This window comes from Rhinolophus ferrumequinum, chromosome 25 (genome assembly GCF_004115265.2).
Source record: "Rhinolophus ferrumequinum isolate MPI-CBG mRhiFer1 chromosome 25, mRhiFer1_v1.p, whole genome shotgun sequence".
NCBI classification, from domain to species: domain Eukaryota; kingdom Metazoa; phylum Chordata; class Mammalia; order Chiroptera; family Rhinolophidae; genus Rhinolophus; species Rhinolophus ferrumequinum.
The window spans coordinates 16020861-16047745 of NC_046308.1; the positions used below are offsets into that span (position 1 = coordinate 16020861).

General features: G+C 46.8%; 1 protein-coding gene across 1 annotated transcript in view; it reads left to right on the top strand.

Annotated features, from left to right (window-relative positions):
• Positions 1 to 26885, top strand: part of MYO18B (myosin XVIIIB) — a 244040-nt gene that overhangs the window by 183338 nt on the left and 33817 nt on the right. Inside the window, exon 40 of the mRNA XM_033098254.1 lies at positions 23840 to 23970. Coding sequence (XP_032954145.1) covers positions 23840 to 23970 — 131 coding nt within the window. The remainder of the gene's footprint in view (positions 1 to 23839; positions 23971 to 26885) is intronic.

The following is a 26885-nucleotide window of genomic DNA, read 5'->3' on the forward strand; positions in this document are numbered from 1 at the left end:
CTAAAATATTTACTATCTGGCCTTTTACAGAAAGAAAAAAATAAAGATTTGTTTATCTTGGTCTTAGAGCATTGCTTGGCACGTATTAAAAAAAAAAAAAAAAAAAAAAACGTTGAATGAAGAAAGAGCTTGACAGAATGGGCGAGAACTAGACATAAGGAGACCTGGATGCAAATCTTAGTTTCATCACTGTGTGACTTTGGTCAAGATACTCACCTTCCCTGTGTCTCTGTTATCTTATAAAATGGGGAGCATTGTTGCACCTCCCTCACAACATTGTGGGGAGATTTAATGAGATGATGCTTTTAAATGCGTATCGCAGGGCCTGGTACAAACAAAACTTACTATCATCTTATCAGCATTGTCTTAGTCCATTCGGGCTGCTATAACAATATAATACAGGCGAGGTGGCTTATCAACAACAGAAATTTAGTGATCACAGTTCTGAAGGCTGGGAAGTCAAAGCTCAGGGCATCAGCATTGTCATGTTTTAGTGACAGCCCTTTTCCTGGTTCATCGCTTGCTGTGTTCTCACGTGGTGGAAGGGGCTAGGGATCTCTCTTGGCCTAGCTTGTAAGTGCACCATTTCAGGAGCGCTCCATCCTCATGACCTAATCACCTCCCAAAGGCCCCACCTACTAAGGTCATCATCACCTTGGAGGTTTGGATTTCAACATATGAATTGAAGTGGAGGGGACAAACATTCAGACCAAAACAGTCATTATCACCACCATCACCACCATCACCACCATCACCACCATCACCATCATCACCATTACCAACATCACCACAACGAGCACTATTATCCTCATCACCATCATCACCACCACCACCACCACCACCACCAAGATGACGAACATCACCATCACTACCATCATCACCATCACCATCATCACCACCATCACCACCATCACCACCACCACCACCAAGATGACGAACATCACCATCACCACCATCACCACCATCACCACCACCACCACCAAGATGACGAACATCACCATCACTACCATCACCACCATCACCATCACCATCATCACCACCACCACCACCACCACCACCAAGATGACGAACATCACCATCACTACCATCACCACCATCACCATCATCACCACCATCACCACCATCACCACCACCACCACCAAGATGACGAACATCACCATCACCACCATCACCACCATCACCACCACCACCACCAAGATGACGAACATCACCATCACTACCATCACCACCATCACCATCACCATCATCACCATCACCACCATCACCACCATCACCACCACCACCACCAAGATGACGAACATCACCATCACCACCATCACCACCATCACCACCACCACCACCAAGATGACGAACATCACCATCACTACCATCACCACCATCACCATCACCATCATCACCATCACCACCATCACCACCATCACCACCACCACCACCAAAATGACGAACATCACCATCACTACCATCACCATCACCATCACCATCATCACCATCACCACCATCACCACCATCACCACCACCACCACCAAGATGACGAACATCACCATCACCACCATCACCACCACCACCACCAAGATGACAAACATCACCATCACTACCATCACCACCATCACCACCACCACCACCATGATGACGAATATCACCATCACCACCATTACCACCATCACCACTATCACCATTACCAACATCACCACAACCAGCATTATTATCCTCATCAGCATCATCACCACCATCACCACCATCACCACCATCACCATCACCAACATCACCACAACCAGCAGCATTATTATCCTCATCACCATCATCACCACCAGAGTGAGACCCAGAGCAGAGAGCACCACAGAGCTCCTTCAAGAGCAGGCGAGCTCGGCACTTCAGAGCAGAGGTCTAGGCCCAGGCCAGTGGTTGAATCACTTCCAGTTTGACGATTCTGGGAATTCTGTCCCTTACGTGCTGCATCCCATCTTGTGATCCGGGGGTTCATTGATGCCTCCTTATTTGTGCTCAGTGTCCTGGCCATCAGCTTCACTGGAATTATTCCCTCACCCCAGCCTTGCCTTGGCTGCATGCCAGGTAAATGACACGGAGCCCATCCTGCTGCAAGTTACCTCTGCCACCCACTTGAATAATTAGAATCAACATGTCCATTTTCCTAACAGTCTCATCTTATCCCCCAAAAGTTTTCAATTAGAAAAAGAAAGGCACAAACAAGCTGCATCTGTCCTTGTTTAGGCAATTTGCAGCTGTCTGCGGGTGACATCCACCCAGCTGGGCACCAGAGTTAGGTTTCCTGTTTGCTTTTGGTGAGAGATGACGCACTTGATGCTGTTATTAAAGTTTGGCCGTGGTTCTGCATTAAAGTCTGGCAGTGGTTCTGCTGGAGAGAGGCTTATAAACAAACACTCAGGGGGAAGCCTTCAGGTTTCTGCCTTTGTGAGCTAATTGCGTGGTGGGTGGGAAGAAGAAAAGAAGACTGATGTCACTTCTCAGCAAACAAAAGGAAAGGAACTCAGGAAATAAGATGGTTTTCATTTCTTCCTGACAGCCTGGCAAAACCTCCTAAGGTAGTTACTGGATGTTCAATGCCAGCGATTGGTAAGTATTTCCTGTAAAGGGCCAGGGAATAAATATTTCAGACTTTGTGGGCCATACGTCTCTGTCACATCTACTCAACTCTGTCATCACAGCGCAAAAGCCGCCAAAGATGATACATGAATGAACGAGTATGCATGTTCCAATACAACTTTATTTAAAAAAATAGTGGGGCTGGAATCGGCCCACAAGCTGTGGTTTGCCAACTCCTGCTCTATGATCTATTGGAAGAAATAGTGGAGTAGGTAACAAACAACAGAGCTCGATTTAAATCCTGGCCCTAACCTTTCAGGCCCGTGTGTCCTGAGCAAGTCACCTGTCTTCTCTGAGTCTCAGTTTCCTTATCTGTCAAGTGAGTTATAAGGAGATTAAAGGAGCGTCTTGAACTATTAAATGGTCAATAAATAATAACTCTCCCTAGTCCCCACCCCTTAACCCTGCTAAAAATCCTGAGGGAGTAAAACTGATTCAAGTAATCCTGCGGGAGTGCTTTCTTGCTGGTTCTAGCTATGGTTACAGGTTCAGTGATGCATATCTTTTCATAGCTCATTTGAAAGTCTAGCGGTCCTGAGTTTTTCCAACGATGGTCTTGCTATTGTCCATTTCTACCAGTGCCCTCCTGCACCAAGATGCCTTCCTTGCTTCAGCCTAGCTCCCTGTCATCACAGAGGTGCTGCCTCAGCTGGAAAACCCCCAACAAATCAAGATCCTGTGTACACACTTCTATTGCTAGAGTGAACGGTTTATGTTGTGGTTTAGACTCTGCAAGTCGACGACACTGCATTTTGAATCTAATAATGAATCTAATGCCAATCCCATTTTAACTGGTGTGATTTACAGACAGGATCTTAGGGACAATTCTGACTGTTGTGTGGTGGTACTGATAGTTAGTACTCACGTAACCAGAGGAGGGGAAAAGATTGCTTTTCATAGGAAAAGTAGACACAGAAGCTTGATTTGTGGTTCTGTGGGTTTATTTATGTAAGTAGTATTACAGATGTCAGCTGAAGGCGGATTTAAGTGGGGTCACAGACAGTTCGTGTTTACTTATTGTTGTTATTGCTATTATTATTATCATTATTTATATAACAGCCTTTCAACTTGTTAAGCACGTTTTGGGCCTTAGCTATTTAATTCTTCCACATTCCCTGTGATCGAATCTACCACCTTGCTTTTCCAAGTGTGATTCGCAGACTAGCAGTCTTGGTTGCAGAAATGCAGAAGCTCAGGCCCCCTCCCCACACCTTTGAGTCATGAGAGGACTTTCTCCCACCGAGACCCTAACTACATAGTCTACTACCCAATTTAGGTTCTGGTTCCTGCCTCTATAGTTGGTTATGTTGCTTCTATAGCTTTTCCTCCGGCTACACCATCTACTTCCTGTTGTTAGGCATCACTTGTCTGGGGCCCAAAAGTTAACCCCACACCCAGTAGGTGTTCACCTATCTACTGCCTGTTGAATGACTCCACGAAACATTTGCATATGCAAAACTGAGAGCCTGCTGTTAAAAAAAAGAAAAAGAAGAAAGACATGGTGGCTATCAGTAGCCTTCAGTGGGGTTTCCTGAGCACATCTGCCCTTTAGTGCTTTGAGTCTTTAGACTATAGAATAATAACACCTCTTAGAATGTTAGAACCATAGAAACCTTGGACACAGAAGCACAGAACCCAAGGGCTCTTAGAAATTTGGAGTTCCTCCGGCATTCTCCCCTGGAGCAATGGTTTCAGCAGACAGGACAGGCGAAAGGCAGTATTTTCCCAGATATTTAGATTACTTTCTATCTCACTACAACATCTATGAATCCCCTAGAATGGTGGTATCCAATGTGGCAGCCACCAGCCTCATGGGGCTATCTAAATTTACATTATTCAAACTTAAAATTAGAACAGCAGTGGCTCAGTTGCATTGGCCATATATATATATATATATATAGCCAGAGCTCAGTGGCCACATGTGGGCAGCAGGCCTAATTTCAAGCAGGTGGAATTGTTTGGGTATATTCCAAATTCTTTCCCTGTGTTCCCATTTTATTCACAATTCCCTCCCAGACTTCTCCCTTGGGTGGAGTTAGTCAGGCCATAAGCCACTTCATTTCCAATTCCTTTTTTTTTTTTTGCAGACATATGGGCTTTTCTCATCGTATCATTATCATCAGGAGGGGGACTGGTTTTTGGAGCAACCAAGCATAGTACCTGCTTAGTGAACCACATTTGGGCCCTCAGATCCTTTAGGTTAAACCTCATTTGTCCCTTGGGCCACGCTAGTCTTGGGATGGCAAGGACACAACCGTTAGCATCTACTCTCTATATTTCATATTTTCACAAGGTATCACTGACCTGCATCTTTTGACATGAATCTACTAGCTAAACATTTTTATGTGTGCTAAGTAACTTTCATGTCTTTCCCTCCTCCAATACAAGACAATCTAGTTATCAATATGGCTACTCTATATTTAGACCCACAGAATCTTAGGATTTGGAGTGGTAGCATCTTAGAACGGTGATGTAGAAGACCTTAGAAATTTTAAGCCAGACCATCTTAGGACTTACAGAATCTTGAGTCATTAGGCATACACAATATGAAAAGCTTATCAGGTTGAAGCATACAGATTTTCCATTTGCATAGTTCAGAAATGGTTGAAAATATAGTTGTTTTCATGTGGATCAAGCCAATAGAAGTATGGAATATTGAAATTTGTACACTCTTAGAATTGTTGGCTCCTAATGCAACAGAATTTTAGAACTTTAGGATGTTAGAACAGGGGCCAGTAAACTTGGTGTTTTTTTTTTTTTTTTTTTTTTTTTTGCCGAAGGCCAGATAGTAAATATTTTCAACTTTGTAGACCACGGAGTCTCTCTATCTCAACCTCTGAACTCTGAAAGCAGCCATAGATAATACGTACATGAATGAGTGCAGTTGCGTTCCAAGAAAATGTCACTTACAGAAACAGGCACAGGCCAGATTTGACCTGCAGACCCATGGTTTGCCACCCACTTTAGAACATAAAAAAAAGTTGGAAGGTTTCATCAACCACTTGGATTGGCACAGGAAACTCACAGACCTTTTCCTAGGGATTCTGAAGGGTATTTAAACATGGAGTCATTTTGAACAAAAGACAAGGAGGAATGTAAGGGTGACACTGTATCTTCTTTTTCGAGATTTAACCCTCTAGTGTAATTTGATTTAACAATATAACTTAGCTTAGGATTTCTGAAAACTTTTAGCTTTGTTTTGCCTCCCTCCTTAATGACTGCTTCCTGGCGACTGTACACATACCAGGTTTAATAATCCTGTTTACAGTGACTTGCATGAAATCTTTTCAACATCTGTGTAAGGTGGACCCTTATCCCTGAAACCAACTAGACTCCGGGAACTGCCTCCTTTTCTTTTTCAAATCACCCAGGACTACCTACCTCTTTTCTTTGTTCTGCTCTTCTTGCCTGTCTATAAAATCTTTTGGCCACGAGGGGAACCCAGAGATGTTTGGAGAGGAGTTCACCATCCTCCCGTAATGCTGGCATTGGGAATAAACCTGCTTTTCTTTACACACACACACACACACACACACACACACACACACACACAGTGTGTGTGTGTATATATATATATATATATATTTTCTTTATATATAGATAGATAGATAGAAAATATATATGAGGTCTGACAATTAGGTTCGCAAACTCATCCTAGAAAAAATGCTACATCCCTCATTGCTGAATATCACTATGGTCACCTTTGAAGTAGTCCCCTTGGGAAGCTATGCACTGACGCCAGCACCTAGTCCACCCTTCAAAGCAATTTTGGAACTCTTTTTCTGGAATGGCCATCAGAGCTGTCGCCGTATTCCCCTTGATGTCCGGAATGTCATCCACATGTCTTCCTTTTAATATTTCCTTTATCTTTGGATAAATAAAGGAGTCATTGGGGGCCAGATCAGGTGAGTAGGGAGGGTGTTCCAATACAGTTGTTTACTGACTAAAACCTCCCTCACAGACAGCGCTGTGTGAGCTGGTGCATTGTCGTGATGTAGAGCCATGAATTGTTGGTGAAAAGTTCAGGTCGTCTAACTTTTTCACGCAGCCTTTTCATCACTTCCAAATAGTAAACTTGCTTAACCGTTTGTCTAGATCAGGGGTGTCAAAACTGCGGCCCTCGGGCCAACGGCGGTCCGCAATCCATTGTTAATTGGCCCGCAGCAAATTCCAAAAATATCTTTAGTTTACTTAAATAAACCAGGTGAGGCAATACGTACTTCACCTCGAGTGAGTGGCCCGGCTGTTTGTGTATTCTACCACATATGGCCCTTGGTGAAAAACGTTGAAAAAAGTTTGGACACCCCTGGTCTAGTTGGTACAAATTCATAATGAATAATCCCCCTGATATCAAAAAAGGTTAGCAACATCATGGCAACAAGTTCGTGAACTTAATTGGCAGACCTTGTGTGTGTGTGTATGTGTATATACACACACACACATATGGAGTCATTTGAAGGACAGTTTTGCCTGGTCCAGACCACTGTCTCTCCCAAGACAGCCTCTGGCCTCCAGAGAGGTAATTCCTGGAAGAAAGAACCTCTGGGGGCTGTTGTGACCATGCTCCCTGGGCCTGGGAGAGAGCCAGAGAGCTTGTCCTTGAATCGAGGAGAACTAGAGAGAGGCCATCCGAATCGGCAGCCAGAAGCAGGCGATGGTCCTGAGTGCCTGAGAGGTCAGGATTAATAGACCTGGCATCGCCAGTGGGCTCCAGCTGTGAGAAGGATTTGATGAGGCGCTTCATCTGAGAGGCACGTGCCTCGGGCCGTAACCTTGAGATGTGGAGGGAAATGAGAGAGAGACAGAGAGAGACAGAGAGCACACCACTTAGCGGTTGTTTTTCTTTCCTGCTGAGTCAATAAATGAATAAATGGACCATGAGTGGCCAAGTGCCTGATATAATTTTAGACTCCATCAAAAGGAAGATCACAAAATTGTATGGAAGGAACTTCCACATCTTTATGTCCCACTGCTGGGGAGCCCAGGCTCACAATTGTTATCGTCTGAGAGACAGCTGGGAGCAGGGGAGGGGCAGCCTGGAACTCACATTCACTGGTACAAATTCATGATGCATAATCCCTCTGATATCATAATGATAATTCCTCTGTCTGCGGCAGGCCCTGTGGAGAGCACTTTCTGTGCACTACCTAATTAAATCTGCACTTTCAACCTAATGAGCGAGGTAATTTTTTTAGCCCTATTATACACATTTTTAAAAAGAGGCTTACAAGAGGTGATGTGACTTGCCCAAGGCTAGATAGCTAGGAAAGATTGATACCAGGATACCATGTTTCCCCAAAAATAAGACTGGGTCTTGTATTAATTTTTGCTCCAAAAGATGCATTAGGGCTTATGTTCAGGGGATGTCCTCCTGAAAAATCATGCTAGAGCTTATTTTCCGGTTAGGTCTTACGTTCAGGGAAACACGGTATGTCATCAGTCTCTTGGGCTCCCAAACCTATGCTCTCAATCACGATACCAGCGTTTCTCAAGCATCTCGTGTGCACAGATCATTTGGGGATAATGTTGAAATGCAGATTCTGAGTTAGCAGGTCCAGGACGGGGGCCTGAGAATCTACATTTCTAACCAGCAGCTAGGTGACACTGATTAGTGCTGGCCCAGGAACGCCACGTGGAGTAGCTGGCACTACACCATATTTTATCCTTACTCCAGAGTCCCTGAAGTCACGTGGAGGGGAGCTTTAGGTTTGTGAGATGAAGTCACGCAGCTGGAAGTGGTTCATTCAGGATTCAAATTCATATCTCTCTGGAGTCAGCCTCTTTTTAAAAATAACATCTAGCACCTTCCCTTCTGCCTTTAGCTTGGCTCTCACTGGGTCAATTTTGCCCCTTACAGAGTATTTTCCAATGACTGGAGACATTTTTGATCGGCGTCACCTGGGGGTAAGGGTGCTGCCGGGAGCTGGTGGGTAGTGCCCAGGGTTGCTCAGCATCCGGGAATGCACAGGACTGCCACCTTCCCTCCCCCGCAAAAAGAATTATCTGGCCCCAAATGTCAATAACGCTGACGTTGAGAAACGCTTTTTTTTTTTTTCAGTTCAATATTCTTCAGTCCAGAAAACAAACATCCGCCCAGACCCCTCTCAGGAAGCCACGTGGTACCCTTGAATTAGGGGCGTTCGTGAGCATCTGAAACCCTCCCCCTAAAAAGTGGCAGGAATGAGTCGTCACTACCCAAGCAGTCCATTTCCCCATCGATAGGTGGAACTTTCCACTACGAGGTCAGGGTGTTGGTGTCTCGGCCACATCCTCTCGCTTTCTGTAGTAACATCAGCAGATGGAAGCCAATCAAATCTAGAAACTGTTGTCTTAATCTCCAGTCATTATCACGCCCGGTCGCACACTGCGTTTCGGTGTCTTTTGGTGTTTATGTCACATGCACTGTTTTCTTTCGCCTCCATCCATTTCTCAGCCAGACAGCATTGACTCAGGTCCAAGCGTGGGAAGGCCAGGATCGGGCATTGATTGCCGATGCCCGCAGCTCCGGTCTGTGCCCTCCCCGATCCATTCTTGGGGGGACGTGTCTAATAATACAAGACTACGGATGAGGGTTGACATACCGGGGAGCGATTGTTTCTCCCTGCTCCCTCGAGTTCACTGGTGATGGCTGTTTGGCTAGTTGAGAACACCGATCGGGGCTTCCGTCATCACGAGGTGATCACATTTGCCTGAAAACAGAGAAGTGCATCTCTGGAGCAGGAAGAAGCAGTAGGATAAGTAATGGTCTCGTGTGCATTCAGCTCATCACAGTTTACAAACCACTTGAATGTGATTTGAGCCTCGCGATCTTCTGTATGGAAAACGGGAGGAATTGATGCCTATTGTAGAGTTGGGGGACAGACTCTGGGATGTGCTCACTGGCACTTGGGGAGTCGGGGCAGATGAGGGACCCATTTCCAGGTCTTGAGTCTGGCGTAGTTCTCGGTCTCACCCCTGTGGGGTGTCTCCCTGGCTGTGCCTACCTGGCATAGCTGTTGGGATGTGGTCGTTTTACTCACTGCTGAGACTTGATGCAAGGAGCAGTCGTCCCAGTCATGTATTCGTAGGCAGAGTTTGAAATCCCCAGCCTAGTCTCTCCTGGGATGCCCTGGACCCGTCAGAATGCTAACAGGGATGAAGCTTAACCTGACCCCCGGGGCCTGGCACATTGGCAATAATGATTTTATCTGATTCTCAGGCATGTTTGCATGACTTGTGACCTGGCAGCAAAGAAGTAGGACAGAAAGTATGAGCTTGTTTTGGGGGAGAGGGGTCAGGAAGGATTTGGGAGGAACCATGATTGGAGCATTCAAATATTATGGGGAGCAGCACTGAATGAACTGGATGACTAAACAAGGAGTGTGAGAGGGCCAGGGGAGATGGGATGAGGGTGAGAAAGCATCAACGTAGAGGAGACCCCGTAAACTTGCCACGTTTCACAAGCTCTCACCCAGTAGTTCTGAGAAGAGGAAAGAGGGCTGATATTTATTGAACACCCGCTACATCTTATGCAACGCGTCAAGCATCTTCCATCCACAAGTCCTCAACTGGTCCCACAGCACAGCCATGCTGTCATTATTTCCACTTTATAGATGAAGAAACTGAGGGTCAGGTAAGTGGGTGACAAGACTTGCCTGGGGTCGTGCTGTAAGTGGTGGAGCTGAATTGTAAGCCCATGTCTGTGTGAACTAAAGCCCCATGGTGGTAAGACCTGCCACATCCTGCCTCCATCATGAATTTAGAGCTGGGAGAATTTAAAGCTGATATATTTATATCGTGACTTCTAAGTTCCAGGTACTATGCTAGGCATTTGGGACATAAGGCTGAGGACAAGCTTATAAACACGGAGCTCAATATAGCAGGAAATTACAAGTCAGAAAATAATCACGGTCTGACGGGGTATGTGCTTACCCCAGTGGCTTGTACAAATGCTAGGGGCACAGAGATGAAAATGGCTCATTCAATGAGGGCCTCATGGAGGAGGTGACTATGGAATGGGTCTCGAAGAATGAATAGGAGTTCACTTGTCAGAGCAGGGAAGGACATTCCAGGGGGAGGAATGGCAGGTGCAAAGGCACAGAGGCATGGAAGAACATGGCACGTTTGAGAGCTGGTGAAGACTATGGAAGTTACTGATGTGTGGGGAGCAGAGAGTGAGCAGTAGGAGGAGGAGAACTTTGGAGGGAAGGTTGGGAGGGCGACTGTGAAGGGCTCAGTAGGCTAAACCACACAGTTTGGACTATGGGAAATGAAGAAGCCTGGGAGCCTCTGAATCAGGAGAGGGCATGATCAGATTAAAGAGATTCTCCCTTGCACACATTATAGAATACAGCATGGAAAGGGGGCTGGATCGAAGAGAGGAAATTTAAGACTACAAGAACGCTTAGGAGAAGATGATGAAGACTAAACTTATGATAAGGAATAGATGAGCAGGAGAAAGAAACAGGATAATAGCCCATTGTATTGATGAGATACCTGAGGCCCAGAGAAGGGACCAGAGGCACTTAATAAATTGTTCTCACGCTAACTTCTTTGGATATAAAACTCAGTGGCCAGTTGAGAAGTTTCAAAGTCCATTGTGTGTCCCCTATTTCTGCAATCATATGGGCTAGTGGACTGAGAAGATATATGAGCTTCATTTCCATTTAAATTGAAATAAGACATGTCAAAGGTGGCTTGATAATTACTGCCTGGAACAATAGTCGTCTGATGTGGGAAGTGTCGGTATATGTGGTTCAGATAATTTTTGCATTTGAGACTTAATTATGTTGATATAATTATTCTTCTGTCAGGAATATCGAGTGGCACAGATATGTCATATTTGAGTTAGAGCAGAAAAATGAAATGGTTTTTTTTTTTTTCCTTTTTTCAGGAAGAAATTAGGTGGGTGACTCTGGGAAATCAGCAGCGGGGTGTTTGGAGTTCACCCCAGATCATGATGTTGTTAGTCTTTGGCTGGTGGCTTTGTGAGGGCCCTGCGGGTGGTCAACCTTGAAAGGAGAGAGGGTTGGACTCCAGTGACAGTCTTTGTCCCTTTCTGAAGATGCTGCATCAGAAGTCACAGGCTGGGGGTGATTTTTAGGGCTGGGAAAGCTATGAGCTCTGAATAGCTAGAGCTACAAGGGACTTCCGAGAATGTGTTGGTGTCGTTTTGTTCAGTTGCAAATGTCGTGACTTACAGATACCCAGCAGAGTTGCACACTGGTTCCTCAAAGCCTGATCAGCCTCCCCTGTCCGTCCCATCCCACGGGCCCAAGGGACCCTTAGGCACTTCCCCTTCTGTGCCTGCTGAGAAATCTGTGCCCTCCATCGCTCTTCACCCCCAAAATCAAGTGTAGAGCCCCGTCCTCACCATGGGAGCCCGAGTTTGCGGCGTCATTATTGCTCAAGTAACTGGAGCCAGTGTTTAGGCAAAATTGGCTTATCCAAAAGGTGTGACCCAGAGAATGGAGAGAGGGATGCATGTTCTAACTGAGAGCGGACCTGGGTAGGAAAGGCTCAAGCTCTAGTTCTGCCTCTGTCACCCAGTGACAGAGTAACCTCGGCCACGTGGCTTCCTGCTCTGAGCTCGGTTGGGGCCCCAGTATATGGTGTGTGTTGTCCATAGAGGTTTATGTGCTGTGTGAAGCATAGCAAATACACGCATCTTAGACTTCCCGCAGGTCAGGTCTTTATCATCTAGATTTTGAACAGTCCAAGTTGTCTAAACTGTTAGCTTTGAAAAAGGCTGTCAAGACCCTCATGTAATAGCTGGGGGCATTTTCAAACAATCACAAAAGTAAAAAGGGAAAGGAAAGACTGCACGCAGTTTCCCGGAGCCCCAGCTCTTCTGTGTTGAGATAACGGAGAATCCTGGCAGGGCAGGCCTGAGGGGTGGGCTGGTAGCTCCAAGGTCCCCTGCTTGTCTGCGTAGCCAAATCTATTCTGCCTTTAATTAATACAGAGGGTGCCACAAAAAGGTATACACATTTTAAGAAAGGAAAACTGTATTAAAATTGTAATACTCACTATATACTAATAACAAAAGATGAATCCAAGTCACGTTTGACGTCTGCAATGACCAGAGGTGCTCAATGTGGTTCCCATCAGCGTCCACACACTTCTGGTGATGGCGAGCTACTGCTTGAACCACGCTGACCAAAGTGTCCACTTGTATACATTTTGTTGGCATCCCCGGTATAAACCTATTTTACCTGCGTGTGTGTGAAAACAGATGTATCTGGTATATACATATGCACTAATGAACACAGGCTGGCAACACACCGACATAGTTAAGAGTGGTTGTCCCCATGTCACAGACTTAAGGGTAATTTATGTTTTTGACCACTTTCTTTATTTTCTAACTTCTCTATCGTGAATTCTGTTAGAACCAGACAAGTATGGTCGTATGCCACATAATGATGTTTTGATCGCCAGTGGGCCACACGCGCGATGGTTCTCTGGAGCTGAAACATCCGTATCGCTTAATGACATCGTAGATGTCATGAAGTTGTCGTGTAACGCATACTCACGTGTCTGTGGTGACGCTCGTGTAAACAAACCCACGGCACCGCCCGTCGTATAAAAGTATAACACGTACACTTCCGTGCAGTGCCTAATACTTGATAATAAACGACTGTGCTACAGGTTTCTGTATTTACTACACTATGCTGTTTGTCATTATTTTAGAGTGTGCTCTTTCTACTTATCAAAAAAAGCTCGCTATAAAACAGTGTGCTGCCTTACTCTGGCAGCAGCCTCATACATCTCATGTTTACTGCGTCTCTTGATTGCACCATTTTCTCTTGTGCTTGATTTACTCTCTTGTTGTTTTATACAGTGACGTGCTGCACAGGTTTGTAACCTAGGAGCAGTAGGCCAGACCACGGAGGTTTGTGTACGTGCCCTCTGTGATGTTTGCCAGTGAGGAAATCGCCTAATGACGCATTTCTCAGAACATACCGTGTTTCCCCAAAAATAAGACCGGGTCGTATATTAATTTTTGCTCCAAAAGACGCATTAGAGCTTCTGTTCAGGGAATATCCTCCTGAAAAATCACGCTAGGGCTTCTTTTCCGGTTAGGTCTTATTTTCGGGGAAACACAGTATAGCCGTCGTTAAGCGGTGTATGACTGGAATGATGTTTAAAAGAAAAACAAAAGATCACATGGTGTCATATGAGTTTGTGAGGCCTGTTGTAACAAAGTGCCACAAACTGGGTGTCTTGGAAACACAGACCTTTATTGTCTCACCATCCTGGAGGCCAGATGTCGAAAATCAAACTGTCGGCAGAGCCGCGCTCCTGTGAAGGTGCTAGAGAAGGAACGGCTCCATGCAGTTCTAGCTTCTGCTGCTCTTCTGGCACTCGTGGCTGTTTCTTGGCTCAGTCCAAAGGAATGTAGATGCGTCACTCGAAACCCCCGTCTGTCCGTGGTGCTTTCCCTGTGTGTCTTCATGTCGTCTTTCCTCTTTTTGTCTGTCTCCACATTTCTCTCTTCTTGGAAGGACACCAGGCATGTTGGATTAGGACCCACCCTAAAGACCTGATTTTAACATAATCACATCTATAAAGACCCTACCTCAACATACAGTTACATCCTGAGGGGACTGGGAATTAGGATTTCAACGTACCTTTTGTGTGTGTGTGTGTGTGGGGGGAACCAGGGGGAGACACAATTCAATCCATATGTTTACACGTTCCTAGAAATGGGAAGAACTTCAGGGTGGCTACAGGGATTTTCTCTGAGGCTCAGAGAGTCCGTTGAGACGGGGTCTCTACGTAAAGAAGTTTCGGTGTTACGGTGGTAGCCCGTGTCCCGATGGTCCTCAGTGATTCCGCCTCTGTCATTCACACCCCTGTGTAGCCTCTGCCCATATTGCATCAGAGTTAGTCTGTGTCACCAATAGATGATGACACATCTCTTCTGAGGCCAGGTGGTAAAAGGCAGTGGGCGTTTGCCTTGCTCTCTTTTGGATCACTTGTTCTGGGAAAGCCAGCCACCACGTCACGAAGACCCTCAAGCAACTCGGTGAGAACCCTCATAGCGTGAACGGAGACCTCCAGCCAACCGCCATGTCAGTGGGCCTTCTCTGAAGGGATGCTTCAGTCTTAGTCAAGCTTTCAGACAATCAAAGCCCTGGCTGACATCTTGACTGTGATATCACAGGAGCCTACGTGTAGTATTCTATTGCGGCTCCAGCAAACTACCACAAGCATACTAGCTTAAAACAACACAATTTATTCTCTTACAGTCTGGGAGGTCAGAGTCTTAATGAGTCTTAAGGGGTTAAAACCAAGGTGCAAGCAGGGCTGGTTCCTGCTCGAGGCCCCAGGGGACAATCCAGTCCTTGCTTCTTCCAGCTTTTAGAGGCAACCAGCATTTCTTGGCTCCTGGCTGCATCACTCCAATCTGTGACACCAGCACACATTGCTGCTGTTGCCCCTCTCACCTCCCTCTTACAAGGACCCTTGTGATTACATTTAGGGCCCACCCAGGTAATCCAAGACCATCTTCCCATCTCAAGATCCTTGATTTAAATTGCAAAATCCCTGTTGCCATCTAAATTAACATAGTTACCTGTTTTGGGATTAGGATATGGACATCTTTTGTGGCCGTTATTATACAACAGACCCTGACCTGAAACCACCCAGATAAGCCACTCCCCAATTCCTGACCTGCAGAAAACCATGAGATGCTCAATTGTATTTGATATTTCAGAACACTAGGTGTTGAGGCAATTTGTCGCATAGTAGTAAAGAACTAATATAGACTAAGGGTTTGCAATCCAGCATTTGATTCTATAATACTTGAAAATTATAGTTCTGGATTTCTTAACACATTTTCCTTGAGCTATACATATAGGAGAGTGTGCAAATCTTGTAAGTGGACAGTTCAATGAATTTTTACAAACTGAAAACACACTGTCTGTCTCTAACGATGAAGACCGGCTGAGCCCAGATGCTCTTGTGCTGTCTGCCAGTCCTTCTCCTGTTTGCTCTCAGATCCATTCCTGCCCGCTCTCTGCTCTACTCAGAACTGCGGGAAAGTACGATTCCCAGCTCCCATCTGGTAGGTTCAGCCAATGAAAGGCAGTGATGGACGATTGACAGACAGGAGGAGGGAAGATACCAGGGTGTTTCTCCCTCCCTTGCACTGCCTTGAGCAGCTGAGCCTCTGTAATTCCGGGTCCCATTGGAGACTCCCCGCCTCCATGAAGCCAGCTTCTATCAAGCATCCCTGTTGAGGTTTTACCTCCCATTGGATGGCCCAGCTTCTTGGCTTTTCCTTCCAGCTCTAGGTTGATAGTACCTTCGTGCTACTGCTAATCTCTCCTGCCTTCTCATCTTTTCCATCACCTGGAGAGCCAATTCCCTGTATTAAATTCCTTTGGTTGAATAATCTAGAGTGATTTCTATTTTCCTGATGGATACAGGCTCCTTCGAGGCATTGTATTCAATCATTTTGGCTTCAACAAAACTGCATCAGGTTCTCAGGCTTCATTTTCTGAACAATGAGGCTGTCTTCACTATATAATATCTGCCGGCGTCATATTTTCGGAGTCTTGACTTAGAAAGAAGAAAATGGGAACGTTTGTTATTTATCAAGTGTGTGCCCCTGTGTTAGGTATACCGGATGTCTGCAGTTTTACATTATTTCATTTGTTCCTTGCAATAACCTTCTGTCGGAGAATAACGCTATCATTTCATCCGATAAGGAACTGGAAGTAAGAAAGGATTCGTAGTGCTTCAGAATTCCCACAGGTGCTTCAGGGTTCATCTTGGTCTATAGTCAGTGCTTCTCCAGAGGCGTCCGTATTGTTAATAGTTTGTATCACCCTGTCCCCACCCCCCAGGGTCTTTCCCTAAGTGTGGTGGGCTGCGGCTTCCTGTAACTCCATAGAGCACTCACCAATTTTCAAGGAGAAATTCCCTTCCCCCCGTCTCTCCCCCAAAACAAATAAATGAACCAATATGTGTCTTCTCTGAGGATTCAGGAGGCATTTCCAGGAGGATTGAGGTCATGGAAAGTGTGGCAAAGTTGGGAGTTCCAGGGGACGCTGGTCGATGGAGGTCCGGGCAGCACTGGAATGAAGTGCTTAGCTTGTTGGTTCAGAAAGTGGATTCTGGCCCCAGGTTGCCTGGGTCTGTGCAGGGATCGATTAGGCATGCCTGCCACTGGTAAAGAAAAGGGTAGGAGGAGTCAGGGATTTGCTGACCCTTTGAAAACAGGCAAGTCTGAGTTTGAATCTGTCACTTTCTAGCTGTGTGACTTTCGGGTCTTTGATGAGTCTCTCTGTGCCTATTGCACCATGCTAAAAATAGACTAAAATAATTAACTTGCAGGATGATTATGAAGAAAAAAGAAAGGACCTTGGGTAGCGATGACCACCTTTTCCCCATTTCCACTTCTTGCTGGAGGCTGGGCTCTTTTTCAGTCTTAAATAAGAGAATCGGATGCATACTTTTAGGTTTTCTAATGGGTGCCACCACTCTTTCCATTCCCAAAATGAGGCTGAACGTTCCCTGCTAATGCTTACTTCATTGCTGATGTCCTTGGGGCTGTAACCAGGACACAATTCACAGGGCTTCTATTTTCCCCCACAGACTCATTTCTCCCAGGCAAGTGACCCTTGGACAATTTGAATGAAACAATGGCAGTTCCTCATGATCTTTCTTTATGGAAAGACCCCCTCCCACCCTCCACCCTCCCCTGCCCCCCACCTCTGGAGACTCAGGCATCCTTGGATGAAGCAGGAACAATTAGAGGCAAAGGGAGAAAGAGCTGTAGGCTGGAGTCCAGAGACCTGGGTCCAACTCTAGATCATCGTGTCTTTGTTGCATGTCCCTGGGCAGGTACTTAACCCCACTGAGACAGCCTGCTCACCTGTGAAATGGGGATAGTGAGGTGAGGCTGCAGAGACTGCCTAGAGAGGCACTGAGCAAGTGGACCAGGGCACTGTTCCTTGTAGCGTCAGAGAGAAGACATTTTTTAGCTTTCGGGTAATAAAAGTAATTCATAGTCCTTGCAGAATGTCTGAAGAAGTATAAAAAAGAAAATAAAAATCGCCTGATAGCTCACCACACAGAGATAATAACTCCGCTATTACTTTGTTGTAATATTGTCAAGTTACCTTTTATGTGTTTATCTAGTACTTGACTCTGTGGCTTCTTATAAAGATTGCATGAGATAAGGTATTTTGACCATTTAGCAGAGTGCCTGCATATGTAAGAAATATAAATATATTCATTAATTAATTCAAGATATTTATTAAGTCTGTGTCAGACTAGGAACATTTGCATCTCTCTATATACATAGGTGCATACACATTTTATATCTATTTATCTATTTATTTATTAAGACTAGCATATGTATATGTGTAATATTTTTTTGGAGGGTGGAGAACCAGGCTCTGTAATATGATGTTTCTGTTTGTCTTTACTGCACCAAAAGAAGATAACATTATGAATTTTCATCACATTTTGGGATGTTTGGAGGTCATTTGATTTATAACATAAGCTTGTGAAATTAACTTTAGGAGGTGTTGGTGGGCGGGGCAGGGTGTGTGGAAAGGTTAGACAGGCGTGGAAACTGACATATGAGAGTCCTGTGCATTTGCAGATAGCAGAGGGTCCTCTGAAGGGTGAGCAGCCCTGGGCAGAGAAAACAAACAACAGTTTTAAATATTAGCCTCTAATTGAACATCACAAGACGAGATGATTTTAATCGCAGCCACAATTATTGTATGAACGGCTCTCTCCATGGGCAACTCTGTGTGGCACGCTCCAGGGGGCATAGCTTGGGTATTCAACATGGTTAATGATTCTCTTAAGCGGGGCTGGGAGGCCCGCAAGTGCCTCTCACATATTATTGTATTTATCTCTGCATGCATGGTGTATGCACTGTGTATGCATTGGTGTATGTAATTCCCTTGCCCGTCCCTCCCTCACCCTTTACAATCATGCAGTAACATCATTCATTCAGTCCCAAAACATATATTGAGTGCCTGCTGTATGCTAGACACCAGCGACACTGATAGATTAGGTCCCTGCAAGAATATGAGCTCCATGGAAGTTAGGATTTTGTCTGTCTATATCACCTCAACCTAGATCAGTGTTGGCACATAGTAGGTGCTCAATAAATATTTATTGAATGAATGAATAAACGAATAGTAGAGATAGGCCCTGACTTCCGGTGTTTCGACTTACCATTTTTCAACTTTATGGTGGCGTGAAAGTGATATACATTCAATAGAAACTGTATTTCGAATTTTGATATTTTTCTAGACAAGCACTTCTAGACAAGTGCACGACGACGCTCTCTCGTGCTGCTGGGCAGTGGCCGTGAGCCACAGCTCCCGGTCAGCCATGCGGTCACGAGGGTAATGAGCCGATACCCAACAATGTATGTTTTGCCAGTATTTTTTGGATGCTGTGTTTTGCGTTTTTGCATCCTGTCATGTCTACAAAATGTCCATCCAGGTCTCCTGCTTCTGGTGAGAAGAATAAGAGTAAGGCAATTACAGGTGCTCCTCAATTTGCGGTGGGGTTACAGGTAATGTAAGTGTTCTGAGCACATTTAAGGCAGGCTAAGCTAAGCTACCATGTTTGGCAGCTTAGGTGTATTACATGGATTTTCGACTTATGATATTTTCAACTTACAGTGGGTTTATTAGGACATAACCCCATGTCGAGTCAAGGAGCATATGTATATAAATATAAATACACACACACACACGTGTGTATATATATAATTAAGTTTGCGAACTCATCCTAGAAAAAGTGCTGCAGACCTCATGGCTGAATATCACTACGGTCACCTTTGAAGGACTCCCCTTGGGAAGCTATTCACCAACGCCAGCACCTAGTCCACCCTTCAAAGCAGTTTTGGAACTCTTTTTCTGGAATGGCCATCAGAGCTGTCACCATATTACCCTTGATGTCCTGAATGTCATCAAAATGTCTTCCTTTCAATATTTCTTTTATCTTTGGGTAAAGAAAGAAGTCACTGGGGGCCAGACCAGGTGAGGAGGGAGGGTGTTCCAATACAGTTATTGGTTTACTGGCTAAAAACTCCCTCACAGACAGTGCCATGTGAGCTGGTGCATTGTTGTGATGCAAGAGCCATGAATTGTTGGCGAAAAATTCAGGTCGTCTAACTTTTTCATGCAGCTTTTCAGCACTCTGAAATAGCAAACTTGGTTAACTGTTTGTCCAGTTGATACAAATTCATAATGAATAATCCCTCTGATATCAAAGAAGGTGAGCAACATCATAGCGACAAGTTCATGAACTTAATTGTCAGACCTCGCGCGCGCGCGTGTGTGTGTGTGTGTGTGTGTGTGTGTAATGACTATGCAACACACTATATTAATATGTTGTTTGTCGATTACAGTGTAAATGCCATTATATGGTAACTATAGATTAATATGGGTCTATGGTATATTTATTAGTAGGTTTCTGCTGTATACATCTTACTATCTAAATAGTCATATCCTAATTCCCTCCCCACAAAATTCTCTGTACTACTCGTCTCCAAGGAGAGACAATGACAGAGAAGACAAAGCTCACATCTGGCTTTAAAGCACAACCTCGTTTGCGTGTGGCAGTCCTGAGCCACCCCGAGCTGTGTTAATCAGATGTCATGTTGGGAAGAAAAGGCCAGGCTCCCAGGCCCGACGGGGGGTTGTCCCTTCTCTTGTGCGGCTCCCCCATGTCTCTTGAGTGGTCTCTGGATGGGGCCTTGTTTTGTCTGTGCTAGGAAACTGGGGCACCACATCCATTTCGCCTAATGACTTGGTCTCTGTAATCAGCAGACTCTATTTGGTTTTCAAGTTAAAGCAGGAAAGGTTTGCTGATTGCTGATTACCCTGACTGTAAATTTCCCTCAGGATATTCCCACAGAGCCTGATGAGAGTCCCCTGACAGAGGATGGGATGCAGAGGGCCAGGGGACAGTGGAGGATGGCAGGTAGCACAGGTCCCCTGAACCCCGTCCTTGGTCCCTGTACCCTCATCTGTGGATGGTTTCCTTGCTCTCAATGCTCCTCTCTGTCTAGCTAACTCATCCGCTACGCGGCCCTTGCTCTCCAACCACCCGTCTTTCCTTCCCAGGAGACTGAAAAAGCTTTGGAGCCACAGTCTTACATTCCAGCCTCCTTATGTGCTGAGTGACCTTGGCAAACCACCCCCCCCCCCCGTGATGTGGGGACACCCACCCCGTTGCTCTGCATCCTTTTCTGAGAATTATGAAATGATACCATGTCACTGTTGGTAACTCTTTCTTCTCCGCCAGGAGTCCAGGGGCCTGCTACTGCCCCTTTAAACCAGAGAGACCAGGGAGGTCCCTGAAGGTCACATAGCCACTGAGAGCTAGAGCAGGGATTTGAACCCAGGCATCCTGGCTCCAGAGACTACTTTTCACTTCCTTGATATTAGGGGTTTGACCATCTCAGGTCCCCTTTCCTCTGTCCACCTGTGTCGTCCCAGCCCAGGACCACCCATCCCCGAGACAGCACCTTGCTGTGCCTGTGCTCAGCCGCCAGGAAGCTCCCTGGGGTTGAGACTTGAGGTCCTCGCTGCTCCCTCTGCGTGACAGTGACCTAGGCAGTGTTCGCCCAGGCACACTGGGAGGAGTCATCTGTGCTCTTTTCTTATCTCAGCACACGTGGCCTGAAGAATTCTCACCTGAGAACCCAAGACTTCGATGCCCATCTCAGCTTTGTGGTCTCCCGGCTGCGTGACCTCAGACAGGTCATTTTGGCGCACTGGCCCTCAGTGTCCTCATCTCTAAAAGGAACAGTCACCACGTGTCTGAAATGGCCCCGATGTGGACTTAGGATAGCATCTTACCGAGACACAGTGCTTCGTCTCCTGGGGGAAGGGGGAGGATTCCTAGTGATGTCGTGGAGCTGGCCCACTGGGGAGGCGTGGAGCTTGCACAGACGCCGCTTCTGTAAGCGCTGGGATTTTGCTCCTAGCCACTTTCCCAGGTGTCTTCATGAGCTGACATACTGGCATCCTGGGGCAGGCACCCCGTGGCCATCCTGCAGTGTGTGTTATTTCCTCTGGCACCCCACTGGCCTCCTGCCTCAGGGCCCCTGCCTCAGTCATCTCTCACTTTGTCAGCACCAAGATGGGGCTTTCAGAGCTGGCAGCTTCAGTCAACTACTATGCACTGCCAACCCCTTCTCATACTACCCCTACCTCTCCACGCCACCCCTCCTTCTCTCATCAGTTCAGCTTGGCCCTTGGGCTTTCTCAGACCTCTCTCTCTCTCTCTCTCTCTCTCTCTCTCTCTCTCTCTCTCTCTCTCTCTCTCTTTCTCTCTCTCAAATTGGAAAAGACTCAAAATCAATGGAAAGGCATACAGACTTATAATACTGTGGAATAGACACACTGATCTCCGAGGAGAGCTGAGCATGTCGCTGTCATGGGGAGCAGCCCTGGTCCTCGCTGACTTTCCCTGGGGTGTGCACATGTACCCCCAGAAAGATCACTGGCCTGGGAACAGGCCGACGAGGGTTCACATCAGGGCTGTGCTCCTAACTGCCCTGAGTGACTTTGCTGGCCTCAGTTTTCTTATCTACAAATAAAGAAAAATTATCTGAGGCTCAGAGAGGGGCTGTGAGCTGTTCAAGGACACACAGCTGAGAATTCAAGGGGAGCTGAGAATTACACTTCGATCTGACCCTAAATCCTTATTTCGTCGCCCCTCCGCACACACTCTCGTCAGTTGACACATGTTCCTTAAGACAGTCAAAAAATGAACTTAACATATGAGAATTGCTTAAAAGAAAAATTCTATCCACCACCCCCTTCACCTCCATCTATAAATATTCTCAACTCGCCAAGTGTTCTTCCAAGTGTGTGTGTGTTATTTGCATAGATATGGGCATGACAGTTCTCCGTTCTATTCCGTGTGCCTAACATTATTTCGCAGAAGTGTTCCACGCTGCCACAATTCTTATTTCTAATGTTAATGTCTGCCTAATGGCATCCGAGTGACATGCTGTGATTTCCCTAACCGTTCCCAATTGTTGGGTGATGAGGCAGCTTTCAGCTTCTCTGTGTCATCCAATAGCACCACTCTGAGGTACAGAGCCTGGCTCTGCGTTTTGATTTCTTCCCTGCAGAGTCCGGGTTTAACCCAGGGTTTCTCAGACTGGGCACTGTTGATGGGACCTGGTAACTCTCTGTAGTGGGGGGCTGTCCTGTGCATTGTAGGACGTTGGGCTGCATCCCTGGTCTCTACCCACTAGAGGCCAGCAACTCCCCCCCACAAAGTTGTGACAACCAAAGCTCTCTATAGACTTTGCCCAATGGCCCTGGAGGGCACGCTCCCCGTCCGTTGGCAATCATCGTGTTAAAGGGTAGGGGTGTGTGAAATATGTTGCAGATAGAAGTCAGAGATTTTGCAGAATCTGCACAAAATCTGATTAGGGTGTTGTCAGAGAGTGAAGCAATAAGGAGAGAGAAGAAAGTCAGATGCACCAACCTCAGTTCTGGCACTGCCATTAAGCTTTCTCTACTCTAGACCTCAGTTTCTCATCTGTGAAATGGGAGCAGCTGCCAGGCTTGTGAGGAGTAAGGTCAGGAGCTCCAAACACTGAACACAGTGCAGGGCACAGAAAGCTCTCAGGAAATGGCAGTGGGGTTGGCCTGCTCCAGGGTACGGGGGAGCCCCAGTGAGTGTGTCATCTCTGCCTTTGCTGCCTTTGAGGGTGGACAGTTGGAGGAGTCGAGGGGACAGAGTTGAAAGGGAACCATTGTTGTTCTGCCCTCCCCCAACCTTCTGCTCCAGATCCTCCCGTGGTGCAGAGACTCATGTCCCAGAACCAGCCCCTGTGATGGTTCTGGGAAACGTTAATTGGATCATACATTCACTCATCCATCCAAGGTGTACTGAGCGCCCACTTTGCACCAGGAAACATGGTGGTGCAGGTTCAAAGCACAGTTCTGAGTTCGGACAGACTGGGTTCAGATGCCCAGCGCGGGTGAGTGAGCTGTCCGTGGGCCCGGCCCTGGAGGTCCCCAGGCATCTATTTCCTGTGTAACATTCAGAGCATCTACCTCAGGGTCCAATAAGCCCATTCATCGAGAGAGGCCGCCATGGGGTACTCACCATGTAGTAGATGCTTAGTGAACAGTAGGCTCAGCTCGGGGTCTCTGCTACCCAGAACCCTCGCAGGTGGCTGAGATTCTCATCCAAGGCCAACGTGTGCTGTGGTCTCTGTCTCCAGGAGAAGTACGTGGAGGAGCTCGCAGCAGTGAGACAGACCCTCCAGACAGACCTGGAGACGTCCATCCGGAGGATTGCCGACCTGCAGGCAGCCTTGGAAGAGGTGGCGTCCAGCGACAGTGACACAGAGAGGTAACCTACGGGGGCCAGGTGGGGCTGGGTACCTGAACCTAAGTTTTAGCTGTGGTCCCCACCCAACGACTGCTGCACCCTGGAGAGCACTGCCGTCTTCAGTGGCCAGAGCTCCCACTCTGGGGTCTGGGGGACTCATCTGCTGGGAGACCCAGATGTGTTTGGGGGTGGGAGGGATAACTGGCTGGCTCCAGTGAGCGCAGACAGGATGCCAGCTAGCCCAGCTTGCCAAGCCTTTGGGGAGGAAATCTGGGTGAGTGGCTGCAAACAGACTCCCGTGTGTGATCTTAGACAAGTTGCATGTCTAATCTGGGTCTAATTCCCTTGTCTCTAAAGTGGACGTAGTACTTTTGGACAGACCACATCAAATTGCCAAGATTCGACCACTGTTGACCTCTAGACTGGACGTTTCATATATTCAACCCACTACCTACCTCCTAGGCTTGTTAGTGAGAGGTAAATCAGCGAATAGATGACCATCACCTAGGACAGCCCCTGGGGCGTGTAAGTGTTATAAGAGTGTAAGCTATGTTTGTGCAAAATAACAAGAAGTTTTACAAAGGCAACAACTAATTCATGGATGCAAGATTAGATGGCTGGTGATTAGCGAGACCATTCAAATTCAATGTCAGAGCTTCTCTTCTTTCCCAGAAGACAGGCTGTTTCCCACCATCTCCACTCAAGACTCAAGCTGCCACCGGCCCTTGGTGGGCTGCTCATCTGGAAGGAGCAGCCCTGGCTGGGCACACAGCCCCTGCAGATGGCCCAAAGCAGCCCGTTCCCCAGAGTTGCCTTTGTAGGCTTGCACGTGATTTCTCTGGAAATCACAGCTGCCCGTCTGGCTGCAGTACCTCTGCCCCCAGTCCAGCCTCTGCAGTAAAACCCGGGCAGCAGAGAGAGACATTTTCTTTGCCTTGCTTTGGCAAGGAACAGGGTACCTCCTCACCTCCAGATGTGGTCCCCACCCAATGCCACTCCTGCACACACCTTTGTGGGCTGCATTGGTTTTCACCTTGGTCTTCATCTCTGTGGGGGATCATTTGTGCTGCAGCCAGCCCAATCAAATACCAGACCACAGACTGCAGTCTTCTCCATTCCCACGTGAGGGTCCGGACCTCAGAGAAGTCCGAGGTCACACAGAACATTAGCAACGTACATGGAGTTAGAACCCAGGCTGCTCAGTTTCCTACGCAGACCTTTGCCAGTCACACCCTTCTTCATTGGGTGAAGGCAGGGGGCCAACTGCTGCCTCACAGGACGTGTCGGCATGAGACCCGCAGCAGAAGTGGAGAGAGTTACAAATGGGCTGTGGTGGAGCCATGGGGAAGAACAGGGCATCCGTATTAGAGCTGGCCATCGGGAGTCAAGGAAAAAGACTGGAAAGAAACACGCCAATATTCTGATACCGAGAGGGAAGGCATTCCTGGTGATGCCTAAATTTTTGTTTTCTTCGAGTTTATTTATATTTGCTAAAATATCTGCAGTGAACATATACACACCCCCCTGGCTATCGAGGGCCCTCTTTAGATGTTGCTCACATAAGTTGTGTACGTTATACAGCTGACGTTAGCACGTGACCACGTTCTTCCTTTGGTGCAGGCCTGGGCAGCTCATAAGCTGATGCCTGAGGAACATGACCTCAGACTTCCCCACAAAGGTCAGCATCCTCGTAAACAGACACCCCGCGGCTCGAAAACCTCACGTTGTGGTCTCTACACTTTCAGTGGATCTCAGAAACCTTCCGTTTCTGCCAAAATGGCTTCCATGCACATTCTGGGTGTTTCCACCACTCCCTGCTAATTTGTGCAGCTGCCAAATTGCTGGGGAAATGGAACATGCCGATGTTGCAGCTGCTCCCCACTCGTGATTACATGTAGGGGTCTCCCGTCTGCCATGCCCTCCTCTAGTTTCATTAGTGTCCTGATGGAACGAACACTGGTAATTACAAACCCCCACTGCAGATATTACCCACTTGATGCGTGGGTTCGCTTTTCTATTAATAGAAATGCTAGAGCTTTTGCATTGACTATAAAGAGAATGAATGAGTATACATACTAGTATTTTGGGTTTTTGCCAATGAGCAAAACTTTTCAACCATTTTCCCTTGCGTAGCTGGAGATTGCTTTTTGAATAAACAACAAAAGTTGTAAAAAAAAAATAATGAAATCGGAAAGGGGAAACGAGGGCCTATTGCTTGGAGATGTGGGGACAGGCTGGGCAGTAGGTGTGACAAAAAGCAAGGAGCAGATCGTCACCTGCGAAGTGAGATCCTGATGGGAGGTCACAGGCATCACCCTCGTCTCTGTTTATAGGAAATCTGCTCGGGCCTGAAAGGGACCCTTCCGTCACCCTCACCCTCCTGGCAGACGCTGGGATCTATGTCTGCTCCAGGTGACAAGCCTCAGGCTCACCCTCTGTTCTGATCCAGCTTTCCTGAGCTCCAGGCCCTCGCTCCCAGGAATTCAATCTGAACCCTAGCTTTCTGTCTGCGTTTTCATGATCTTTTGTCTCAGGGGCCTTAAATCCTCCTCCCTACTGGACTTCCGATGCCTTTTCCACGTTTGGATCTCTAGTTTCCACACAGCACCGGACTTCTATTTTCTAAGTTGGAAGGGACCTCGTCGGTGTTTCAGGGTTATGTGAGATGTAAAATGATTATAGAGCACCAGGTGTAAAGAAATGCATCTTGTGCCTGGAAAAGCCCCGTGCAGTGTGTAGGATTATCGAGGCTGGAAGCGGGGGAGGCAGGGGGCGGGAAGGGTAGAGGCTCTGCATATCTACAAACCTGATCTGCTTCTGCGTGACCTTGAGCAAGTTAGTCAACCTTTCTGAGCCTCAGTCTCTTCATCTGTGAGATGGGTTAATAATAAGTGAAAAGTACGACTGCTTAGCCCAGTACTTTGTGTTGAGCAGGG